The sequence below is a fragment of the Vombatus ursinus genome, unplaced genomic scaffold (genome assembly GCF_900497805.2).
Source record: "Vombatus ursinus unplaced genomic scaffold, bare-nosed wombat genome assembly UNPS02014167.1, whole genome shotgun sequence".
Taxonomy (NCBI): domain Eukaryota; kingdom Metazoa; phylum Chordata; class Mammalia; order Diprotodontia; family Vombatidae; genus Vombatus; species Vombatus ursinus.
Genome location: NW_020953945.1, coordinates 2,336,377 through 2,361,485, shown reverse-complemented (window position 1 = coordinate 2,361,485; position 25,109 = coordinate 2,336,377). Strand labels below are relative to the sequence as shown.

Sequence of the window (25,109 nt, the reverse complement as noted above, 5' to 3'; positions counted from 1 at the left end):
AGGAGAGGAGAGGAGGGGAGAGGAGAAAAGGGGAGGGGAAGAGGGGAGGGAAGGAGAAGGGAGGAGGGGAGGGGAGAGGAGGGAATGGGGAGGGAGGGGAGGAGGGGAGGGGAGAAAAGGGGAGGGGAGAGATTCATCCTCAGCAAAAATCTCCCTCTGACACCCCACTGCAGTAAAGAAGTGGCCCTGGGCTCTCAAAGGCTATGCCTTGAAGGTGTAAGCACCAGAAGCCCTGGGGGTGATGTCTGCCTCTCCAGAAGGAGCCTGGCTCGATTTGGAAAGGCTCATGACTGCTGACCACTAGGTGACGCATTCTTTGGCCATGACAAGCCAAAAAACAAAGAAAGATGCAGCATGCACCCCCTCCCGTCTACAGGGTCTCATCCTGCCCCAGCAGCCGCAGTGACAGACTTGCAGAAAAGGAGGCAGAGAATGCTAAGAATGGCCGTTGGGGGCTCATCAATAACATGAACCGTGTCAAGGCTGCAAAGAGGATGAGAACTGAGAAAAGGCCGCTGGCTCTGGTCATTAAGACACCGTAGTAACTTTGGAGAGAGCAGTTGCAGTTGAATGATGATGTCAGAAGCCAGACTGAGGAGAACTGGGAGAGGCAGAGCAAAGGAGGTGGTGGCGGCTCCTGCAGACGGCCACAAAAGGGAGGAAAGACGTGGGACCACGGTGAGCAGGAATGGATGGATGGGTTTTTCAGGGTGGGGAAGACATGGGCATGTTTAATGTAATACAACAGAGCAGACGCCAGCAGACAAGGAGAGATTAAAGATAAGTGGAAGGCGAAGAGGAGAGAGGGAGCGATCTGCTGGAGAAGACAGGATGGAAGGAGATCACGTGTGTGTCTGTTTGCCTTGGCAAAGAAAAGGGAGGGAGGGACGGAGGGAGGGAGGAAGGAAGAAAAGAGGAAGGGAGAAGGAACCAAATATATACATACATACATATATATATATGTATATATATAGAAAGAGAGAGAGAATATATATGTGTGTATATACATGTGCATGTATGTATGTATATGTGTGTGTTTATATACTGAACACACATACTTATCCAGGGAAGTAAAAAGCCCTTGTCTTTTCTACTGTGACCTTGCCCGGCCACTGTCCTCTTGTCCATCTGAATGATTATGTTTTTCCCCAGAGTCCAGGGGATGGTCTTAATAACCCCTCGGCATCCAGTTTCTGACCATTATCATTTTCTCCTCCCAATGAGTCTAGCAGTTAAAGCTCCCAAGGGGTTGGGAGAGCTGGGACTGAGCCCAGCAATCTGGCATCCTTTTCCCATCGGCGTGCCCCTGCGAGAGCCTGCCAGTCTGCCAGGTGGGCTGCTACTGGGCTGCGGCATCTTCTGGTTCCTGCTGCTGCCGCTGGGGCCCAGAACTCTGCCTGCCGACAGTCAGAGCTTTGAGAGGAGGAGCTGAGCACACGCTGAGAGAGCCGCAGAATGGAGATTAGTCCACACAGACAAGACTGAGAGCTGAGAAAACTCCATCAGATGGTAAGCAGGGAAGCGAGCTGTCATGCCCCACACTTCCCCTGGGCATCCTCCTGGACTGCAGGGTGCTCTCAGACACCCCCGGCCTTCCCCTCATCCCTTCCTCCAAGCTGCAGGAACAGAAGCAGCTTAGGGAAAGGGAGGGTCAGAAGTCCCCAGGTGTGAGCCTCAGGCTCTCTTATCCTCTGTGTGAGGCTGGCTGGACCCACAGGTAGGCTGAGGGCCTAGGCCCTGGGAACGTGAGGGGTGGGCGTGGGAACCCTGGGTTTCCTAGGTCAGGTGTCTGAGCCCGATCCCATGTCACCCCTAGGTCCAATTCTAAAACTGGCCTTTGTGGGCTTTCAAAGGCCCGGCTCCCCCACAAAAAAATGCCAAAGGGGTCCCCAAGAACCAACCAGCCCAGGTGTTTGCAGGCTGAGTGCCCTCTGGCGGCTAGAAGGGAGACTGCAACTTGCTCCAGAGAACTGAGGTGTGGCCGCCGGCCTACTGGACAAGAGCCCCAGCAAGTGGACATCTCGGATCTCGCGCCTGCATAGCTCAAAAGGTCACACACAGGCACGAGGGGTCACACTGCCACCAAGCTGTCTGTGCCTGGCCATGGCCCCCGCTCCTGCCAGCCAGCTCTCCCCAATAACTGGAGGGTCTATACCTGCAGACCTCCAGGTGAGAAGCTTCACTGCAGCTCTCCAGCTGACTGGTGCCTCCCTGCCCACAAGCTCCAACATGGGAACCAATCAGATCCACACTTCCCCCCAAGACCCCTGAAGCAGCTCTGCAACACCAGTGAAGCTGGACCGACAATGACCACAGAGCCAGATGGGCCTTGGGGCCTCCTTCCTCCTCCTGCAATGGCCTGGAGTCGCTGTGCCCCCCCCAGGAGGAGGGGAGGAGCCCTTTCCTGGCCTACTCTGAAGGTGCCAGGCCTGGCCCCAGTGTGGGGTGTGCCGGGCTGGGAGAAATACCCTAGAATCCTTCCTTTGTTGTCCTTCTGTCCCCCTTAAGAGCATCTGCAGCCTCTCCATCAACGAACCAAATCAATGGGTCTGCTGATTTCAGCAGAGATCAGTTCATCTAATTTTTCTGTGAAGCCCCTTTAAATCTTAGCAACAGAGCCCAAGAGGAAGCTCCAATCAAATTTAGATGTTTTAATGATCTGGAGGAAGGGCACAGCGAACATAATTCAATTCAACAGACGACTGAGTGCCTCATCTGTGCAAGGCACTGTGGGAAACATTAAGCTCTCACCAGCAACAAACGCCACGCCAAAGAAAATCCACCGCAGGAAGCCATCTCTCCCAAAGGTCTCCTCCCTCTCCCCTGCCCTGCCCGTTCCCCCAGACCCACCACTAGCTTAGGTCGCCGCGTCCATGCTTGGGAGACGAGGGGGAAACAAAGGGGCAGCTCCTGATGGAACTGGCGTACTCATGTATGCACAGAAATACATAAAAACTAAATATGAAGTAATTTCAGGAAAGGCCTAGTGTAGAAGGTAGTCCTTTGGCTGGGTTCTCAGGGGTGAAGAGGAGAAGGGGGCAGAAGGAGAGGAGACAAAAGATTGTCGTGTTTGTGGAACAGCAAGGTGCCAGCTGGGCCAGGCTGAAGAGGGCCTGAAGAGGAGAAGCACAAAAGACACATGGGGAGGGAGACAAGCCGCGCTGGCAAGGGATCCCCATGCCCACGCGGGAGGGACAGGGAGCCGCGGGGCTCTCCTAAGCCAGGTCAATACTGTGATGTGGTCATTGTGTCAATCAACAAACATTTATTTATCACATACCTTGTGCCAGCCACCGTGCCAAGTAATGGAGACACAAAGACTGGGTAGAGCTAGGTGGCACAGTGGACAGAGTCAGAAAGAACCAATGCCAAATCTGACCTCTGACACTTTCTATCGATGGGACCCTCACAAGTCACTTAATATCTTCCACTCTCAGTTTCTCTGCCTATAAAATGGGGTTAATAATAGCACCTACTTTATAGGAAAGAAGGAAGGAGGGAGGGAGAGAGGAAGAAAGGAAGGGAGGCAAAAAAGGGAGGGAGGAAAGGAGGGAGGAAGGGGGGAGGGAGGGAGGAAGGGGGGGAGGGAGGGAGGAAGGGAAGAAAGAAGGAAAGAAGGGAGGTAAGAAAGAAGGAAGGGAGGAGAGGAGGGAGGGAGGAAATAGAAGGAAGGAAGGAAGAAAATATTAAGCACCTGCTATGTGCCAAACATGACGCTAAGTGCTTTACAAATAATTGTCTTGTTTTATCCTTAAATTCAGGAATCCAATGAGATGGTATTTGTAAAGTGCTTTGCAAACCTCAGAGAGCCATCTACCTGCTAACTATTGTTAGCATCATACTATAAAAGATGGACATAAAATGGTCCCCACTGTGAAAGAAGCTCTGTTGTAAGCAAGCAGGGAGACCCCATGGGTAGCTCCAAGGCCGTCAGGGCACCAGCACCACCACCGTGAGGAAGGGGCAGAGGGAGCAGCGTCTGGCAGGCTCAGGGAAGGCACCCTGCAGCGGATGGCTGGGGAGGTAAGTTTTAAAGGAATTCTAAAGGGCGTTCTAAAGGGATTCTAAAAGGCAGAACTGAGAAATTTTATTCAAAACAAGGAACAGTCAGGGCAAAGGTGCAGAGAAGGATGGCTGGAAGTGTCTATGGTGTGCCAAGCACTGGGCTAGGCACTTTGTAAACAGGGTCTCATTTGATCCTCCCAACAGCCCCGGCCATCATTATCCCCATTTTGTGGCTGAGGTAACTGAGGAAGACAGAGGTGAAGTGACTCGCCCAGGGTCATAGAGGTGGTAAGTGTATGAGCTGGACTTGAACTCGGGTCTTCTTGACTCTAGGCCCAATGCCATACCCAGTGCACCACCAAGCTGCCTTTGGGATGGGAGCTGAAGCACTGCATATGAGGGAAGTGGGCAGTGTGGGAAGAGAAATAGTAACAGACTGGACAGCTCGGTTGGAAGGCACCGGCACCGCAGGCTGTATTTTATTCTCACGTGACATTAGCAGCTGAGTGAAGGACGGACTGGAGGGGAGAGAGACGAGGCGCAGAGAGTTCGGGCCAAGGTGAGGGGGGCCTCAAGTACAGTGGTGGCCTTGTGAATGGAAAGAGGAGGACGTGTGAAAAGATGGTGTAGACAGAAAACCAGGCCCGGGGAAGTGACCGGATGTGGAGGCGAGGCCTTGAGGGAGGAGCTGAGAATACCACTAAGATCGGGGCTGATGGCACGGGACGGGACGGCACGGGACGGCGGCATCCTCAGCACAAACAGGGAAGTCTAGGAGAGGAACGGGTTTGGGGAGAGAGCTAAGGAGCTCAGTTTGGGACCTGTTGAGTTTGAGATGGCTCCGCTTTGCAAAGTCCAGCGGTCACGCTTGCATTTCAGGACTATCGCTTGGGCAGCCACGAGGACGGTGGGAAAGAGGAGAGATGTCTGGCAAATGACTGGACGTGTGGGGTGAGGCTGGGCAAGGAGTCAAGGATGGCGCCAAGACCGCGCCCTTAGTGACTGCAAGAATGGATGGTCATACTCTCCAGAGAAAGAGGGAAATCCAGAAGAGGATGACTTTGGGAGGAAAGAGGATGGGCGTTCAAGGGAATTAAGGAATGGCTAAACAAACTATAACATATGAATGAGATGGAATATTATTGTCCTGTAAGAACTGACAAAGGGATAGTTTCAGATAAACCTAGGAAGACTTGTATGATCTGAGGAAGAGTGAAATGAGCAGAACCAGGAGAACAATGTATATCAATGTGGGAATTTGCTTTGCTTCACCATGCATATTTGGTTTGAAAAAAAGGGGGGGGTTGTTTTTCTTTTTTTTCTAATGGGGGGAGGAGGCAGAGACAGAAAACAAATGTTTGGTTTTTTTAATTCTTAATGTAAAGAAAAAGGACTTTATGAACCTTTAAAAAAAATGTCCCAGTTGCAGGCAAGATTTTAGTTGGGACTTAAAGGAAGCCAGGAAAATCCACAGAGAAGGGAGAACATTCCAGCTATGGGGGACACCAGAAAAAAATGCCCAAAGCTGAGAGATGGAGGGTCTTGTTTGTGGAGCAGGCAGGAGGCCCACGAGGCTAGATCAGAGTATGTGTTGGCGAGTAAGGGATAAAAAGGCTGAAAAGGTAAGAGGGGGCTGGACTAGGGAAAGCTCTGAAGGCCAAACAGAGCCTTTTGCATTTGATCCTGGTGGCAAGAGGGAGCCACTGGACTTTATTGAGTAGGGGGTGGTATGATCAGACCTGTGCTTTAGGAAAATCATTTTGATGGCTGAATGGAGGAAGGACTGGAGTGGGGAGACACCTGAGGCAGGCAGACCCAGCAGCAGGCCATTGCAATAGTACAGGCATGAGGTGATGAGGGCCAGCACCAGAGTGGGTGACGGAAATGATTATTAATAACCAATACCTTGGGGAGATTTAGAGGTCTCCACTTTTTCTACATTCCTCATTTTTAAAAGTTCAGCTTTCTTGAGGCCATTACTGATAATAAGGTTGCAGTAACTCTCCCGATCTTGGTCTGACCCCAACCTTGCTAGGAATTTAATCTAAGGTGGGGAAGCCCGAGTGTTCTCCTCAAGCTTCAGTGCAGACAGATCCTTTTGTCTAGACAGCCCAAGGCTGGGGAGTGGTCTGGTAAAGCAGAGAATGGTCTGGTATAGACATTTTCTCTGTCCAAGAGGATATGATGACGGGATGACATCAGCTCCTCATTGGAAGAGTGTACAAACTGAGCCCCACCTCCATGATTGTCTTTGGTCTCAGAGAGAGATGGTTGAATGATGATCCTTTTATTAATAACCTGCTGGATTTATTAATAAAATGATTAAATTACCCAGGAACAACGACTCTTGAACCTTTTCAAACATAACATGAGGACAGTGTCAGAGGAGAGAGAGGGGTATGTTTGAGAGACGTTGGCAAAAGTGAGATCTCAACAGGACTTGGGAACAGCTTGTATATGGGAGAGGGGGGCAGTCCAGGATGACACCTAGATTGGGAGCCTGGGGGACTAGGAGGATGGTGCCCTAGACAGTGAGGTAGGAGAGGTTTGGGATGAAGATAGTAAGTTCTATTTTGGACATAATGAATTTAAGATGTCTATGGGAATCCAGTTTGAGATGTCTGAAAGGCAATTACAGATTCCAGATTGGGGGTCAGCAGAGAGGTTGGGGCAGGATAGGTAAATCTGAGAACCATCAGCATAGATTTGGTCATTAAGTCCCTGGGAGCTGATGAGATCCCCCAGTGAAGCAGTACAGAGAGAAGAGAGAAGAGGCCCCAGGACAGAGCCCTGAGGGCCACCTCAGGGTAGAGTGTGTGGTCTGGAGGAGGAGACAGAGGAGAGGTCAGTGAGGGAGGAGGAGAACCTGGGGAGATGGCGTCCTGAATACCTGTAGAGACTCAAGGAGAAGAGAGGGATGGATGGTGGCCAAGGCTGTAGAGAGTCCGAGGAGGAGGAGGACTGAGAAAAGGCCACTGGACATGGCAATCACTGGTAATTTTGGAGAGAGCAGTTTCAGTGGGATGATGAGGTCAGAAGCCAGATCATAAGGGGTTAAGAAGAGCGTGAGAAGGGGGCAGCTAGGTGGTGCAGTAAATCAAGCACCAGCCCTGGAATCCTGAGGACCAGAGTTCAAATCTGGCCTCAGACACATAACACTCACTAGCTGTGCGACTCTGGGCAAGTCACTTAACCCCAATTGCCTCACCAAAAAAAAAAAAAAAAGAGAGAGTAAGAAGTGGAGGCCCCTGGTGTAAACAGCCTTTTTGAGGGCAGAAGAGATATAGGACCATAGTTACTGGGAACAAAAGGGTTTTTTGAAGATGGTGGAGAAATGGGCATATTTGCAGGCAGTTGGAAATGAGCCAGGAGGCTGGGAGAGAATGAAAAGAATGGGAGTGAGGATGACAGAGAGAGGGGGCAATCTGTTAGAGGAGACAGATGGAGTGGGACTGTGTGAACAGGCAGAGGGGTTAACCTTGGTAGGGATAAGGCCCCTTCATCACATGAGACAGGGGTGAAAGAGGAGAAGGCGGCAGAAGGTATCCAAATGATAGGAGATGAGGAAGACGGGAGAAGAGGGAGCTCATGACAAGTGGCTTCAATTTCGTCTGTAAGCCATGAGCTGCTCAGATTCTCAGTTGAGGGAGTGGAAGAAGAGGAAGCCATAGAGGTATGAGGGGGGATGAAAAGGTCTGGAAGAGCCTTGGTGGAGAGGGGGATAGGGAGGAAGAGTAGGATTGCTGAGCAGCAGTGAGGGCCCACTGGAGGTTTCTACTTGCATGTTCCACAAGCATATCCAAATCAACGTATCCAAAAGACAGACTGTCTCTAATTTGTGGCCAAATTCTAATTCGTGACCACTACCCTTGTACTCACACAGGTTAGCTAACTCCTTAATCTCCCTCATCCCATATTTCCACTCTTTTGTCAAATCTCTTTTCTCCCTCCACAACTCTCCTAATGTCCCCTTGTCTCTACTCCCATGGCCACCTCCCAAGGACAACCCCTCGTCACCCCTCTCCTGGCCTTCCAGTGGATCCCCTAGCCTCCAGTCTCCCCAGTCCATTGCATTCTCCACTCTGCCGCCCATATGGACACAAATATTCACCGCAGCTCCTTCCGTGGTGACAAACAATTGAAAACCCAGGGGATGCCCATCAATTGAGGAGCAGCTGAACAAGCTGGGGTATGTGAATGTGATGGATACTATTGTGCTGTAAGAAATAATGAAGGGGTACGTTTCAGAAAAACCTGAGAAAATTTGTGTGAAGTGATACAAAGTAAAATGAGCAGAATCAGGAGGACAATGTAGACAGTAACAGTAGTACTAGTAAAGATAATCAACTCTGAAAGACTTAATAACTCTGATCAACACAGTGGTCACTACAAATCCAGAGGATTCATGATGAAACATGCTATCCACCTCCAGCTGATGGACTCAGAGTGAAGATCAAAACATAGTCTCTTTTCCTTCCTTTTCTTTCTTTCTTTATTTTTTTTTCTTTTTTTGGACATAGCTAATGTAGAAGTCTATTTTACATGACTATACATATTTGTAGAGTTTTGTCTTTCTTGCCTTCTCAATGGGTGGGGGAGGGGAGAGGGGAAGGAGAGAATTCAGAACTGAAAACAAAATAAAACTGAAATCTCTTTTAAAAAAGGGTATCGAGGCATCCCTTGAAACTTGGTTGACTCGGGGAACTAAGAGCTTGGACCATACTCTGGCATTTATTGCCACGAGGACCTGGAGATGGAGGGAGGAGAGGGCAGAGCAGGTCCCACTGGAGAAGCAGGATGGGTAATGCAGGCGAGAGCTTTGCTCAGATGAATCAACTCCAGCTTTCTTCAGTGCCCATCTCTGTTGAACATCCTTGCTCTGCTATAGCTAAGCTCATCTCTTTTCGTAACTGTTGTTCACGCTGAGTGTCTCAGTCTATTCAGTTTGTTTTCGGTGAGGCAATTGGGGTTAAATGACTTGCTCAGGGTCACACAGCTAGTGAGTGTTTTGCGTCTGAGGCCGGATTTGAACTCAGATCCTCCTGACTCCAAGGCCAGAGCTTTATCCACTGTGCCATCTCGCTGCCCCATCTCAGTCTATTCTGCTAGGGAGCCAAAACTACTGGGCCACTAGCCTGAGTCAGGCCCAGCCAGGACAGGCTGCCTTGCTGGAGGCCTCCAAGCAAAGGCCAGACCACCACTTGTTGGCCGTAGCACAGTGGGGATCCCTTTCATGTACCAGTTGGGCTGGATGGTATCAGAGGCCCCTTTCAACACTCAAATTCTGTGATATTACTTGAGCTTTACAAGGCTTTGTGATGTAGGTATTATGGAGATTATTATCTCTCATTTCCAGTGGAGAAAACTGAGTCTCAGAGAAATTAAGTGACTTCACCGTGATCCCACAGAGGGTAAGCATCAGAAAGACAACTCAGAACTAGGTTTCACCTGGCTTCTGGTCCAGCGTTCTCTCCCCTCTATCACACTGCTACTGTGACAGGCCTTGGGGACCTGCAGGGGATGGAGCTGGACCAGCATCCATGACGAGGCTTCGTTCACAGCTTTCTATCAGTCAGAATAATCTGAGAGCCCACCTCCACTTGAGAATAGGTAGGAGAAGAATAGGGGAAATGGTGACCAACTCTAAGGTGGTCTTTGGAGTGTCTTATACACACACACACACACACACACACACATATACACATACAGATACACACACATACACATACACACACACACATATATATACACATACACATATACACACACACATACACACACACTTACACAACTGTCCCTCATCACCAAGACAAATGTGAGAATTCTCTAAGTTACTTAGGAGACTGCTCAGAGGTCTGTACAAGGCACTTGCCCTTTCATATAGGCTTTACAGGCAATGATTGCCAACACAATAAATAAGTAAACAGGTTTTGTTCTGTCCCTCTTCTCACCATGCTCTTCCGGACTTTAATCATGAGATGAGCCTTGGGAGCCTTCATCTTTTCAATTCAGGAATTCAGTTCAGTTCACATCAAGTAAAAACCATTTACTCAATACCTTGAAGCAGACAGTGTATTAAACCAGGCCTTAAAGTGTCCTTCAAGCCTAACTCTGTCCTCCGGAGGCAGACTTAGGGGTGACAAAAATGGGTTCCTGCACTCAAGGAAGATACCAGCTAATACTGGAGGATGAGGAATGTACATTTAAAAAACAACAACAATACCACACATTAAGCAATGCGTGAACAAAACAAGACAAGGAAAATGAAGAGAAGAAAAAGGAAAGAAGCATAGAGAAGGAATGCAGGCCAAACAGGTTCCACCCCTACATTGCTGTTGACCTTGGGCAAGTGACTTCACCTGTCTACTCTCTAGCTCAATTACTCATCTGTGAAATGATGGCTGGGCCAAGATCAGAGGTGTCAACACTCCCAACTGCAACCCGAAGCAGCTCAAAATGCAATTAGGAAATAACTTGACAAAGGAAATAAAAATCCAATACAACACCAGTGAGGTGACATTTTCAAAATGCAGCCCCCAGGAATCCTTCTGTAAAGATCAGTGGGCCCCATTTCTATCTGAGCTGAGCACCACTGACCTAGACGGCCATTTTACCGAATGTAAGGTTGGGAAGAAATCTGGGACGTGATCTCTCTAATCTATATTTCTGAGTGTATGGATCCTACAATTTCTCATCTTTAAGACATTTCAACCTCCTCTCTTAGAATAACTATGTTCAATATAATTTAATAAACATTTATTGAATTTCACAATAATAAAAAACAGTAACATTCCGTGTACCATGCTTAAAGCCAACATTCACATTCCCAGGACCCTGTGAGAGAGGTGATTGGACAAGCAAGATGGGCCCTTTGAATTTTCAAAGAAGAAACTGTGGCTCGGAGAAGCCAGTTATTTGCCCTGAGTCCCCTCCGCAGTAAGGAGGGTCCACACTAAGATGGGAACCCAGCGGTACCAGCTCCAAAGGCAGAATGTTCCTTCCATCCCACTGTGCCGTGTGCCCGAGGACAGACACCTCTACGAGACAGAAAACAATACAGCGAGTGTCACGGAGTCAGGGCTGGAAGGGGCCTTCCCAATGAGCTGATCCCAATCCTTCAGCTTACAATGGGGAATCTGAAGCAAGAGAGCTTAAAGGACCTGCCATGACAGCAGGAAGAAACAGAAAAGAGCCAAGACCCGAGCCCAGCCCTTCTGACTCCAAATCCAGCATTCTGACCCCCATTCTTTGACTTCTCTTTAGAAATACAAAATGCGTCTGACATTCGGGAACCAACAATCATTAATAAAAGAGGCCTGAAGAGCACACCCACCTGCCCACACTGTGATTAGCCATGGTGTCAAAAACTTCGACCGTTTTTTGCCGCACGGTGCTGTCCGGGTCTTTCAGCAGAAGTTTCAAAGTATCCAGAAACCCTAGAAATCAGAAACCTCTTTGAGCATTCATGAGATTCAGAGTTCACGTTAAAAGCTGGTAAAACAAAGACTGAATGGAAAACAAACAGACCCTCCGAGGGCTGTAGTGCTATGGTCAGTGCGCGGTGGAGGACTCCTAACGCCGCCGCCACAAAAACTCTACGGTGCACGTATGCAGTGAATGCTGCCCCATGCCGCGCGAGTGAGTGAGCCTAGACTCTGGGGCTATGCCACCGGCACACCAGCTTCGGCAGCTTCCACCAAGCTGACAACCTTCCCTGCCATCGAGAGCCACTGCCCAAGAAGAAGCCCAGCTAGGGAGAGAGGTTCACCCGCCAGAGGCCGGCCTCCGGGTGACGAATTCTCTGAATTCTCTGACCACGGCGATCTAGGAAGGAAGGCAAAAGAAAGAATGCTCCTGCGTCTGTTTCTTCATGGGCTTGGCAGGCTGGCAGAAGTGGTTACCAGTCAACAAGGAGAGTCACGTAGCTCGGTCTGGTTTGGTTCTAGACTGGCTCTCTTGTAGGAATGGATGCAGAGTGAAGTGAGCAGAGCAGAAGAACACCGTACACAGTAACAGCAATGGTGTAATGATGATCACTGGGAAAGACTTAGCCACTGACCAATGCGGTGATCCCACACAATTCCAAAGGATTCATGATGAAAAATGTTATCCACCTCCAGAGAGAGAACTGGGGAACTCTGAGTGCAAATCGAAGTATAGTTTTCTCACTTTATTTTTCTTGCTTACTGAAGGGAAAGAATTTGGAACTCAACCTTTTTAAATGAATGTTAAAAACAAATAATAAAAAATTTTTTAAATATCCTGGATCTCTCTGGCTTGCCCCAGTCTAGCAGCTTGGGGGCTCTTCATGGGCACTGGCCAGTTCACTCCTCCTAAGGTGGCCTGGTGGCTTTCTTACCATATTGGTGTTGGACCCAGTGCAGACCTTCTGTTGGCTTTAGTCCACTACAGCTCCAAAGTTCCTGAGCTCAAGCAATCCACTAGCCTCTGCCTCCCTGTGAACCCAGCAAACCATGCAATTCTTAGACTGTCTCTACATATTCATCTACTTGTCTGCATATGAGATCCCAGTCCAACAACTGGGCTGGGCAGAATACTACTAATGGAACTCAGTCATAGCAATACCAACATTATCACTAAATGCAACCTGAAACTCAGAGGGGACTGAACTTAAATGAAAGGATGGTTCTCCCAAATAACACAATTCACAGAATTCAATTTGTCGGACTCCCAACACCAACAGGAAATATCCTCTCACTGAACATGTGGTCACCTCACAGGCCAGCACGTAAGCAAAAGGACTTCCACGAAGACACCTGCAGCTAATGTTGCAGAGCAGGATGAAGAGAAATTATAAGAAGATTTTGATATGGCTCTCCAAATGAAATTAAGGTAATGAGGCACAAAGTTCCAAGCACATTCAATTTATTGGCAAGGCTAGCAATTACCAATAAAAGGAGTCTTGACTCCTCAGTCAGTTAAAAGACCACAAGGTAGGGCTCACTAGCCTTCAACAGTCTGGGGAAGTACAAGAGAGCAAAGAACAGGATGCATCAAACAATATGACCGGATGGAAGTCAAGAATGCAGGATTAGCAACAGCCCCTCTTCCATCTTGTTGCCAGGGAAAGCCCAATGGTGGTGTCTACCTGCATGGATAGTCCAGACTTTCTTGAAAGACAGCCAGTGTTGCAGAAATAACAGACTTCCTGGCACCCACCTGCACCCTGCAAGACTCATAAGTGAGATTATAGATCTCCCTTAATTGCACAGGGGCAGTAAAACGTGTAGAGACAATATAATTCTCAGAGACAAAGAAACATGGCTTAGGCAATTTTATAACATGTTGGAGGTGAAACAGAATAGAATCAATTACAAAACGGAATTGGAATCAATATGGTTTTCTCAAAATCCATATATACTTCAATTTTCATGACTTCAGTGCAAAGGCAAACAGAGGAGAGGCACTGAAAAACACTGTGGAAACTATACATCTGGAACAAAAAACAAAGAGGTCAGAAGCTTGTGGTGTAGACAGAAACCTCACCCCTGTATATAGCATGAACAATTTGGCTTGTTGTCTTTCTTTAAAAAGTTTTATTGTAGCCTTTTGTTTTTATAACAAATGTTTCCCCATAAAGCACCTCTCTCTCAAAGAAGCCACCCCTGAATATTTCCTTCAAAACACAAAAAGTAAAACTGACTTATCTTTTAAGTAAAAAAATTTATATTTAACTTTTTCTAACTACATATAATAACAATTAACTTTCTTTTTTTTTAATTTTGAGTTCCAAATTCTCTCTCTCCCAACCCCGCTCCCCCCCCCCAAAGAAGGCAAGCAATTTGATATAGGTCATACATGTGCAGTCATGCAAAATATATTTCCATATTAGCTATGTTCCCAAAAAACACAGAGAAAACAAAAAAGAAAAAGTGAGTTTAAAAAGTATGCTTCAATCTGTATTCAGACTTTATCAGTTCTTTCTCTGAAGATGGATGGTATTTTTCATCATAAGTCTTTCAGAATTATCTTAGATTGTCAGCTGTATTACTGAGAATAGTGAAATCAATCATCATACAATATTGCTATTACTGTGTACAATGTTCTCCTGGTTCTGCTCATTTCACTTTGCATCAGTTTGTGTAAGTCTTTCCAGGTTTTTCTGAAGGCATCCTGCTTGTCATTTCTTATAGCACAACAGTATTCCATCACAATCAAATATCACAACTTGTTTGTCCATTCCTCAATTGATGGACATCCCCGCAATTTGCAATTCTTTGCCACGACAAAAAGAACTGCTATAAATATTTTTGTACATATGAGTACTTCTCCTATTTTTACCTTTTGGGATTCAGGCCTACTACTAGTATTACTGAGTCAAAGTATGCACAGTCTTATAGCCCTTTGGGCATAGCTTCAAATTGCTTTCCAGAATAGTTGGATCAGTTCACAACTCCACCAACAATGCATTAACATCTCAACTTTTCCATTCCCTTCCAACATTTGTCATTTTCCTTTTCTGTCATATTAGCCAATCTGATAGGTGTAAGGTGGTACATCAGAATTGTTTTAATTTGCATCTCTCTAATCAATAATGGTTTAGAGCATTTTTTCATATTACTATAGATAGCTTTGATTTCTTCTTTTAAAAACTGTCTGTTATGTCCTTTGTCCATTTATCAAAAGGAGAATGACTCGTATTCTTATAAATTTGATTCAGTTCTCTATATATATGAGAAACAATGCCTGTATCAGAGACACTTGCTATAAAAAATTTTTTTCCAGTTTTCTGCTTTCCTTCTAATCTTGGCTGTATTGGTTTTGTTTGTGCAAACCCTTTTTAACTTAATGTAATCAAAATTATCTCGTTTATATCCCATAATGCTATTTTTTATTTGATCATAAATTCTTCCCTTATCCACAGATCTGACAGTTAAATATTCCATGCTCACCTAATTTGCTTATGATATCACCCTTTATGTCTAAATCATGTACCCATCTTAACCTTTGTACATGGTATGAGATGGTGGACTATCCCTAGTCTCTGCCAGACTGCTTTCCGGTTTTCCCAGCAATTTTTGTCAAATAGTGAGTTCTTGTCTCAAAAGTTTACATCTTTGCATTTATCAAACACTAGATTACTATGGTCATTTCTGGTGTATTATGTACTTAATCTATTCCACTGATCCACCACTCTATTTCTTAGCCAGTACCAGATTGTGTTGATGATACGGCTTTGTAAAACAGTTTGAGAGCTGGTATGTCTAGGCAACTTCCTTCACATTTTTTTTTCATTTATTCCCTTGATATTCATAACCTTTTGTTCTTTCAGATGAATTTTGTTATTTTTCAAGCTCGATAAAATAATTTTTTGGTAACTTGATGGGTATGACACTGAATAAGTAAATTAATGTAGGCCGAACTGTCATTTTTATTATATTGGCTTGGCCTACCCATGAGCAATTAATATTTCTACAATTGTTTAGATCTGACTTTATTTGTGTGAAAAGTGTTTTGTAACTGTATTCGTTAGTTCCTGGGTTTGTCTTGGCTAGTAGACTCCCAAGTATTTTATATTTTCTATGGTTATTTTAAATGGAATTGTTCTATCTTTTCCTGCTGGGCTTTGTCGGTAGTATATCGCAATGCTGGTGATTTATGTGGGTTTATTTTATATCTTGCAATTTTGCTGAAGTTGTTAATTATTTCAATTAATTTTTCAGATGATTCTCTAGGAGTCTCTAAGTGTATCATCATACCATCTACCAAGAGGAACAATTTTGTTTCCTCATTATGTATTCTAATTCTTTCAATTTCTTTTTCTCCTCTTAATGATATAGCTAACATTTCCAGTACAGTATGGAATAGTAGTGGTGATAATGGGCATCCTTGCTTCACCCCTGGTCTTGTTGGGAAGGCTTCTAGCTTATCCCCATTACAGATAAAATTGAGTATAACTTAAGAAATCTGACATAACTAGTTACCAATTTGAGAGTCATCTATGAATGAACTGTTTGCATACAGTGAAATTACAAATTTTTAGAGGAAAAAACAAAATCAACACCAAATTAGATGAACAAAAATGAGAAGATAATGGAATAAATTCAAAACAGTTACAACTTGATCTATTTAAACAAGTTACCTTCACTAAAAAAATAGGATAAAGGTGATATCAATATAGGCTATCACTATTTCCTCTAACAGTTTATATGATGTAAAGCAAATGCCATTAATAAGGAAGATTAAAAAAAAAACTAGAAGTCCCCATAGCTAGCAAAAATATGCTCTCCTTACAACCAAGGACCACTGCAGTTTGGAATATTAATGCCCATGCCAAACCCTGAAGGGGAGGATAGTGGGAGTTTATGAGAAGTATCAGCTCATAAAATCATGAGAAAAAATAGAGGGGAAAAAAACAGAAAGCGTAGCATGAGGGCCAGGGAAGCCAGACTATCCCAAGAGCATTTAAAAAGAACAAACAGAAATAAAATGGGGAGTGGGGTGGGAAATCAAGACATCCACATTGAGCATTTTTCTTCCCCAATGACAGAAGAGTCACTACACTTGGACGCTAACGTCAGAGTCTGCAGAGAGCTGCACAAGGACGTGGAAACAACACTAAAGAAATCACAGCTGGGAAAAGCAGCTGGACTGTTGACATCTCCCACCAGAAAGGAGGTCCAGGAAAGGGACATAATTTTGAGTTGGGGGTTGGTCCTAAAGACAATCTGAAAGCAGGGAAAATACTGAATGATTAAAAAAAAATTCACTGATGGTATTAGTACCAAAAAAGGAAACGAAGGGGACATTACTGATCTACAAGCCTCCTTTCTCAGCTCAACAAAGTCCTCCTGAAGAGGAGCTACGCACTGTTGGGGAGCATCCTCGTGGAGACGCCGGAACGGAACTGGCAAGGCTTGCACCGACAATGCTGGGCGTCCCAAAAGTCTTGGTGCCGTTTTTGCTTGAACAGCTTAAGACGGCACTGAAACTTTTGGGATGCCCTGTATTTACATCACAGTCAAAACAACAGATTGCAAGGTCCCGGGAATTCAGGAACCCTGAAGATGCTGATTCAGGAGAACCGAATACAGCATGCCAGCTCTCCAACAAAGGGTCTCTATGCACACTGCCATCATAAGATCCCAGCCCCAGAGCTGGGAGGAACCCCAGAAGCCAGCTAGCCCAACTCCCTTCCTTTTACAGATGAGGACACTGAGCAGACACAGGTAAGTCACACAGCCAGTAAGCGTGACAGTTTTGAACCCAAGTCTTCCTGGGTCCAGATCTAGTATTCTATCCATTAGGCCACATTTCCTCATACAAGATTCCCTGACAGATGTAACAACAGAGTTAATTCTGGTCAACAATACTTGTTATCAATAGCAAGCAAGACATAAAATACTGGGGCAAACGCTAGGCAAGGTGGTTGCCCCTGCCGTGGAGATCACGCAAGCAGTCCTAAAGGAAGAATCCCCAGCTGTTTGCTGGTGGCATTGTACTCAAGGCATCAAACTCTGGGACCTTGGTGAGCCTCCCAAGCTTGACTCACAGTCATTTAGCCTAACAATCCACACAGGAAAAACTAAGTGGATGAAGAATGCCTAGTGACCAGATCATGCGATTCACTTGGATGGACAGCCCCCTGAGCTAGTCCATCAGTACAGACACTGCAGATGGCTGATCACCTGGCAAGAGAATTGAAGAGGAAAAAGAGAAAGCTGGAATGTACTCTGAGAACTCTAGTACTTCAGTGACTCTAGGCTTCTTCCTAAAATAAAAACCTAGAACACCAATATTATTCCATCAACACGTTTCTCCAAATCGGAGGATAATACCATTTCCAAAGACCTCAAAGTGCCTTTTATTTCAGGCCCCAAATCATGACCTAATGGTCATTTACATTTTGTAGTTTGTCTTTTGAAAACTGTCCCTATGTTTTACATGGTCATGCATCCCTGCATGGTCTCTTTTATGGAGTTCCTCATACACAATTTATTTGGGGGTCACAGGTGGCAGCCTGCCTACTCCCAACCTACGACATTCTGTTGCTCTCTGGGCAACTTGCAGTTTGGGGTCTTTGGAAATGGTGATATTCTGCGAATTACAGCCACGTGTGACGACGGAAGAGTACTGGTGATAGAGGTTTTTATTTTAAGGAGAAGCCTGGACTCGCAGAAGGGGCTACCCGGTTGCCAAAGGACATTTCAGTTTTCTCTTTCTTGTTTTCAATTCTGTTGCCAGTGGTGGCTCCAAGTGGGCACCCACTGATTAGGAGAATGGCTTTAAAAACAAACTATGACATAGAAATATAAAGGAATGGAGCAAGTAAGACATGTGGCCTTTGAGAAATTCAGAGAAACATGGGAAAAGCTGTAGGAACTGTATGATGAGTAAAATAAGTTAAAATAAGTAGACCCAAAGGAATCGTATACACAATAACTGCAACGACGTACACGTCTTCATTTACCGAAGTTAAATTCTGAGGCAGCACAAAACCAATGGTGGTTTTAGAAAGCCGAAAACAAAGCACGGCTCCCTCCGCACAGCAGAAAAGCGGGGGGTTGTTGGGTAGAATATGATATACGTTGTCCAGCTGGGGATAACACCAGCTGTGCTTCCTCGTGCCAAGGGAGGGCTCCTTCTGGAATGGGGACAGGCTGAGAGGTCTTTTGCCCCCAATGACTATGATTTAAAGACAAAAGGCATCGATAAAACTTTTTTTTAAAGAGAGGTTTGCCCAGAATGAGGGAAGGGCTGATGCCGGAGTAAAATCGAGGGGCTGCCCAGAGGCTCCTGAGAGGCCTAAGGGGAAGGGTTGCAGCACCCCGAGTGAGGCCCTAGGGGAAAACAGTGTTACTCAGGCTGAGGCAGGGAGGGGCCACACGCTACCCCCACGTCCAGGAAATCTCCACTGAAATGCCGAAGTTGTATATGACTACGGAAGGAGGAATGTAGCTAGAGAGACATATTACTTCAATGTTTCAGGTCTGATACTTCCCCCACCAACACAGACTGTGCCTCACCCACCCACTAAGGCCACAGTGGACAGTCTATGAAAAATCTATCACCCCAAAAGCCAAGATGATTATCCAGCTAGGATCCCCACTTTACAGGTGAAAAAACTGTGGCTGGGAAAGGTTAAGTTACAACTCAAGGGTCCTAGAGTTAGTGTTTGAGGAGAGATTCGAACCCAAGCCTTCCTGACTCCAAGTCCTGTGTTCTATCCACTAGACCACCTTTCTTCCTGGTGGTCCACTGCCCAGAGTTATCTCCATATAGTAACAAGGTATTACAAATGGGTTTTAGTGGAAGACACAGGCACGTGAACTATTTAGAGACAAAACATGTTAACCACGGACAGATGGAGGAGGGAGCCCAGAATTGCCCAAGGCTTAGTCAGCCAACTCAGTCACACATTCAAGACGAGATAAAAATCATGAAGGTGCTAAGTTCCACATTCTGCCCCTGCTAGAGGTGGGGAGAACAAAAACCACTCAAAGGTAGCCACCCTCAAATTCATACAAGTCAGACTTGGGGGAGAAATGTGGATTCTGTCTAAACCAATACGGCAGGCACCATGAGAAAATGAATGTCTGGCCGCTAGGCACTCCAGAGTGAAGAAACTGATTTGGGGACATGCTCAGGGACACAGACCTGGCCTGCAGGACTGTAAAGGCAGAGTAAGAAAGAACCTATAGCTGCTGCAGTACCAGGTGGTCAGCCCCAAGCTGTCCTCCTTTGACAGAGTGTGGGTCTCCCTCAGGGTTGGGGCCTCAGGTCCCAACCAGATCCAAAGAAGAGAAGTCTTATCTTCTGCGATTCTGGAATGGCAGGGACCCTGACCTGTACCTGTGGGCAGCATATGGCAGGCAGCTGTTTAATTACAAAAATTGTTTCATAAACTAAAATCAGTGCTTCATAAATAAAGTGATGATCATTAGGGCCTTAATCACCTCTGACCTGGATGCTGCATTAGTCTTCTAATTGGTTGCCTCAAATCTCTCCCCACTTTAATCTCTCCTCCATTCAGCTGCCAAAGTGACTGACCTAAAGGATATGTCATACTGTCTCCCTTCCCCCCCCCCCACCCCTGTCCCTCTCCAAGATCCCCTCTGAAGTCCTTGGTTTGCCATTCAAAGCCTTCCATGACCCCTGCCCCCTCCTCCCTTTCCAGTCTTCTTACACTTTGCTCTCCACCCCCCAACTCTACCATCTAGCCAAATTGGCCTTCCTTCTTCCTGTTCCTCACTCTCAGCACTCCATCCCCCACCTCAGTGCCTTTGCATTGGCTGTGTCCCTCACCTGGAATGTTCTCCCTCACCACTGAGGCTAGGCTCAAACATCGCCTTCTGCAGAAACACATTCTGGGGCTCCTCTCCCCGCCCCCTCCCCCAAACTCCTATAGCCTTCTCTTCCTTCGAAGGTATCTCTGTCCACACCTATTTATTTCCATGTTGCTTCCCTCTTTGACTGGGAGTTCCCTAAGGACAGGGAATATAGTTTGCCTTTCTTTGTATCCCCAACACTTAGCACCACGCCCTGCCCCTAAGAAGCTCTTAAAAACCTGCTTGGTAATTAATAACATCACTGCTTACAGTCCAGTTAATCAAGCAAGCATTTGCAAGTACAGAACGTGACTTACTCCCATTTTGGCTTCCCCTCAACTAGGCCCACCTTGGGTACAGCCCTCTCAGTGCTCAGCTGTGTAGGGCACATGTTGCATTCCCCTGGTCTGTGTGTCCAAAGCACAGGCCGCTCCTCAGCCCGCTGGCCTAGCGCCTTCACAGAGGCCCCACTCGGAGTCTCTGCCTCCCATCTCCCTCTGTCTCCTAACCACTTACCAGGTCCAATGAGCCAGCATCTGCAAAGTGCTGAGCCCAGGGCAAGGCCCATGGGAAGGATGTCATGAAGGCGCAGAAGGATCGCCTGTTGTGTCCCCACTGCTCTTCAGTCCGGTCTTCTACCTCTGAAGCACATGACAACTCCCCTCTCATCCAGATCGTCTCCAAGGTGCCAGCTAACTTTAAATGGGTGCTTCTTTTCCACAGGACCCGCAGTCTAGCTATACCCTCCCTAGCTTTCACCTGGATTCAAAAACTCAACTTCACCAGTATACTCACTTTAACTGAATTGCCTGTCCTTCTCCTCAGCCCACCATCCTAGCTAACACCACTCCGGGATGCTAGTTCTGGGCCCCCGTGTTCTGGTTTTTCTCATGGCCCCCTCCTCCTCTCACCCCAAGCTTGGGATCACATACACATCTGATAAACATGGCCAAAGTGCTTCATGCAAGTGATTCCTTCCAAGGCCAGGGCCAGCCCCCTGGAGAGTCTCACCAGAGAGCTCCTTTCCTGCCCCTCTGTCCGCTGCCTAGATGTCCCAGTGGTTTTGTCAAGGGCTGGCATAAAGACACAGTGGGTTGGTTTTCTATCTCTGAAGACAAAGCAGGGCCAGGATGGTCATCTAGCACACCACACCCCAAGAGATCTTAACAGTCACAAGTGGGCTGAATTTGTGATATGACATTTAAGAGGGGAAAGTGGGGCATTCAACATCGGAGTTAAGAAAAGGAACCACCCACGGACAAGACAGGGAGGCCCGGCTTAGGTCAGAGACTCGGCTGGAAGGGAGGGACCCCACTTTATGTGACAAAGACCTGGGCATTTTAGCTGTCAATAGGAGCCCAAAACCTCCACAGCCATGTAAAATAGCATCCACAACCATCCAAGGCTGAATTAGGGTCTCCAGGCCAAGAAGAAGAATTCAGATCCATTCCTTTGTTCTCTCTGTTGACACCTCTGGAATCTGGCCGACAGTCGAGAGCCACCTTGGCCAAAGGACTTTGACAGGCTAGAGGTCTGCCCAGGTAGAAACAACGGCCCGGGTGGGTGGTTGAAGGAACTGAGGCAATTTACCCCAAAGAGACTTGTGGGGGTCAGGGTCTTCAAGTATCTGTAAGATGACCCTGCAGAAGCTATTGTATGGGGCTCCTGAGAGCAGGGACAGTGGGAGGCCAGGACACAGAAACAGATATGGGTTCCATAGAAGAAAGAACAGTTCGAGCTGTCAGAAATGGAGTGGGCTGCCTGGGAAGGCAGGAAGATGTTTGAGCAGAGGCAGGGTGGGCAGCTACTGGAGGTCTCAGAAGGGATCTCCAGTTAACGTGCGGTCAGCAGTCCTTATCCCTCCTGTCTCTCCTGGAGATGTCGGCAGCCCTGTACCTCGCTGATGTGCTAACAGAAGCCTCCTGCGCTGTCCAGACCACTTACCTATGCCGATGGCTTGGTACGCGTGCTCAGGATCATGCACCAGGTCACACAGAGCCATGAGGGCCCTCTGCCGGGTCAGCAGATCTGGGGACTGGAGCTCCTCATTCAGCTTAGGCAGAGCTCGTCGTCCATAGGCGATGGAAGCTTTGGTAGGGTCAATGTCAGGAGGCAGGTACTGAGAAATCAGAGGACTCGCCATTGGTCCAGGCAAGAGACAGGGAGGGAATCCTCCCTTTGGAGAGCAACTAAGACAGGGGCTGCCAAGAAAAAAAACCAGAAAACCCATTACTCAAGGCACTGGCTGCTCTGAACATACCTGAAAGCTGGAACCAAGAAAGAGGAGTCCCAGGACATGGGTTCAAATGCTGCCTCTTACACTTTTTGGCTGGGTAGCCTCAAGCAAATCCCCTCCCTTATTATTATTAACACTGTATTAATTTGTATCCATTATGTACAGTTCTAAATTCTGTGTGAGCTTCCCCATTCAGAACATAAGCTCTGTGGAGGCAGACTTTCACCTCAGCACAGTGCCTGGCACATAGTAGGCCCTAAATTAGTGCTTGTGAATCAATTAGTAGCTGACATTTACCCAACAGTTTTACAATTGATAAAGCTGTGTAGCTGGCCCCCATTTGATCCTTACTTAACCCTAGAGAGACAGATACTGTATTTTTGGGTCCAAGGGGGGGACTACAGTTGTGGAAGCTCCCTCCATCACTGCAGATCCAAACTCTCTTGCACGGTCTTAAAAGAGGGGCCTGGGGCTCTCATATTGATGTGGGCTTTCCTCTGTTCAAAGCCCTTTACTTACACTATTCCATCCAACCCTCACAACAGCATGGTGAGGAGAAGGCTCTTATTCTCCTGACTTTACAGATGGGGAAACTGAGGCTCTGATGGGCTGTGCCTTGCCCAAGTTCACTGTGCTGCTGGAGTCAAGTCTTCCTTCTTCCAAGACCAGCCCCCTATATCCACCGCCCCGACCCAAGCCCCTTGAGGCAGATCCTGTGGGTATGATCATGCCCATTTTACAGATGAGGAGGGAAGTGACCCGTCCAAAGTCACACAACTAACGTGCCAAAGCTGGCACTCAAACCCAAGTCTCCTGAATCCGAGTCCTCTACTCCACAGACGCCTCAGTCTCCCTCTCAGTGAAAGGAAGGGGTGGGCCTACATGATCTCTAGGTTCCTCCCGGGTCTAAATCCTGTGCTCTAGCTCGGCATTCTGGGCTCTCGGGCTGAGTGACTTGGGGCGAGCCCCTCAGTTTCCCCATCAGTGGAATGGAGGGGTGGAACCTACGGAGCTGTAAACCCTCTTTTTTAACCCTAAATCCCACGATCCTCAGCCAGGCGCATTCTCGGGGGTCCTCCGGGACGGTCCCGGGTTCTTGCCTCTGTCTCCTGGGCCCAGGGCCTCAGCGTCCCCGTGTGTGAAATGGGGCAGGCGCGTCCCCGGCCGCTGCCTCAGCCTCACCTGGGCCTCGGGGAGGGGCTAGCCTCCCTGGGACTGAGGACCCCTCAGAGTTACAGTTGCTAAGGCAACCGCAGAGACTTCCGACGCGGAAATCCCAGGAAGTGCGTCCCTCAGGTCCCGCCCCCGCCTCGCGTCGCCTAGCAACGCACAGCACGCGCCCCCTGGAGTCAGCGACTCGCCTCGGGACAGCTCCCTTTCACTGCGCGCGCGCCCTCCCTTTCACTAACCCCCGCCCCGCCAACGGAGCCCAGCGCGCACCCACTGCGCAGGCGCCGGACAGGACAGCTCCCCCTCCCTAACCTCCGCCTCCAACCTTCAGCGGGCGTCCACTGAGCAGGCGCGAAGCCCGAGTGCCCTCCCTTTCACTAAACCCCGCCCCCCCAACGGAGCCCTACGGCGCCCATTGAGCAGGCGCGAAACACACCTTTCCCCCTCCTCCCCCGCCTCCTCGCCTCCCCCCTTCACTAGCTCCGCCCCAACGCCGGGCTGGCTGACCACGTGCTGGGCACCCGGGGAAGAGCCCGTGTGCTCCCTGCTAAACTCGTATTGGGGGCAGGGGGGGTTCTGAAACCAGGAGGACGCCCCCAGCGAGGTCGAGGATGCCTGCCCATGGTCTAGAGCAGCGGGGACCTGGAGCCCTGCCCAGTGTGTAAAGCCGCTGGGCCTCAGTTTCCCCATCTCTGTGTGAGGTTGGGATTGAGACCGCCCCCATTTGGCTTCCCTCTCTTCATCATTTCCCATTTAGCCGGTATGTAGTTAGCTTATCGTCTCCCTCATTAGAGTGTAAACCCCTTGAGGGCAGAGACTGTGTCTCTTTTTGTATCCCCAGCGCTTAGCACAGTGCCTGGCACACAGTAGGCTTTTAATAAATGTTTGTTGATTGACCACCTGGTGTGGACCAAGTGAAAACACTTTTTGATTGAATCACACCATCAGAGCTGAGAGTGAGCAGAAGCTTACACCTCCTGGATGGATCAAAGCCCTTATGTTAGAGCCTGGGGGAGAGAAGAGGAGGGGAGATTGTGAGCCTCTGGACTGGGGAGACTGGAGCAAGGGGAGGATGGAGCTGGGCCCAGGAAGGACACGGTGACGGTGACAGCTCATTAGCTCTCCGGGCATCTCGGAGTGAAGGACACAGACTGGGGGCAAAGCCCCAGAAAAGGGCAGCTCCTTCCCTGGCTTCCCCTCCTGATGTAGCCCATCCACAGACTGCCACCCTCTAATCTGCTGTTTCCCTACTCAAACCCGTCCAGTGACTTTGCCTCAGTCTGTCACAAAGAAGTCAGAGGCTGACTTACGATAAATAGAAATCTAGGGTTAGACAAAGGGCCCACCTTCAGACTAGGTATTAGGAACTTTACTAACTAGGGGCTTGGAGAGATTATGGCTGAACTCAG

At 47.8% G+C, this 25,109-nt stretch overlaps 1 protein-coding gene across 1 annotated transcript in view; it reads right to left on the bottom strand.

Annotated features, from left to right (window-relative positions):
• RSPH14 (radial spoke head 14 homolog) overlaps positions 1-23,826 on the bottom strand; it is a 190,498-nt gene extending 166,672 nt beyond the window's left edge. The window contains exons 1-3 of the mRNA XM_027859408.1: positions 23,713-23,826; positions 22,239-22,495; positions 11,339-11,441 (exon numbers count right to left, since the gene is read on the bottom strand). Coding sequence (XP_027715209.1) covers positions 11,339-11,441; positions 22,239-22,437 — 302 coding nt within the window. The 5' untranslated portion in view covers positions 22,438-22,495; positions 23,713-23,826. The remainder of the gene's footprint in view (positions 1-11,338; positions 11,442-22,238; positions 22,496-23,712) is intronic.
• Positions 23,827-25,109: the final 1,283 nt, after the last annotated feature.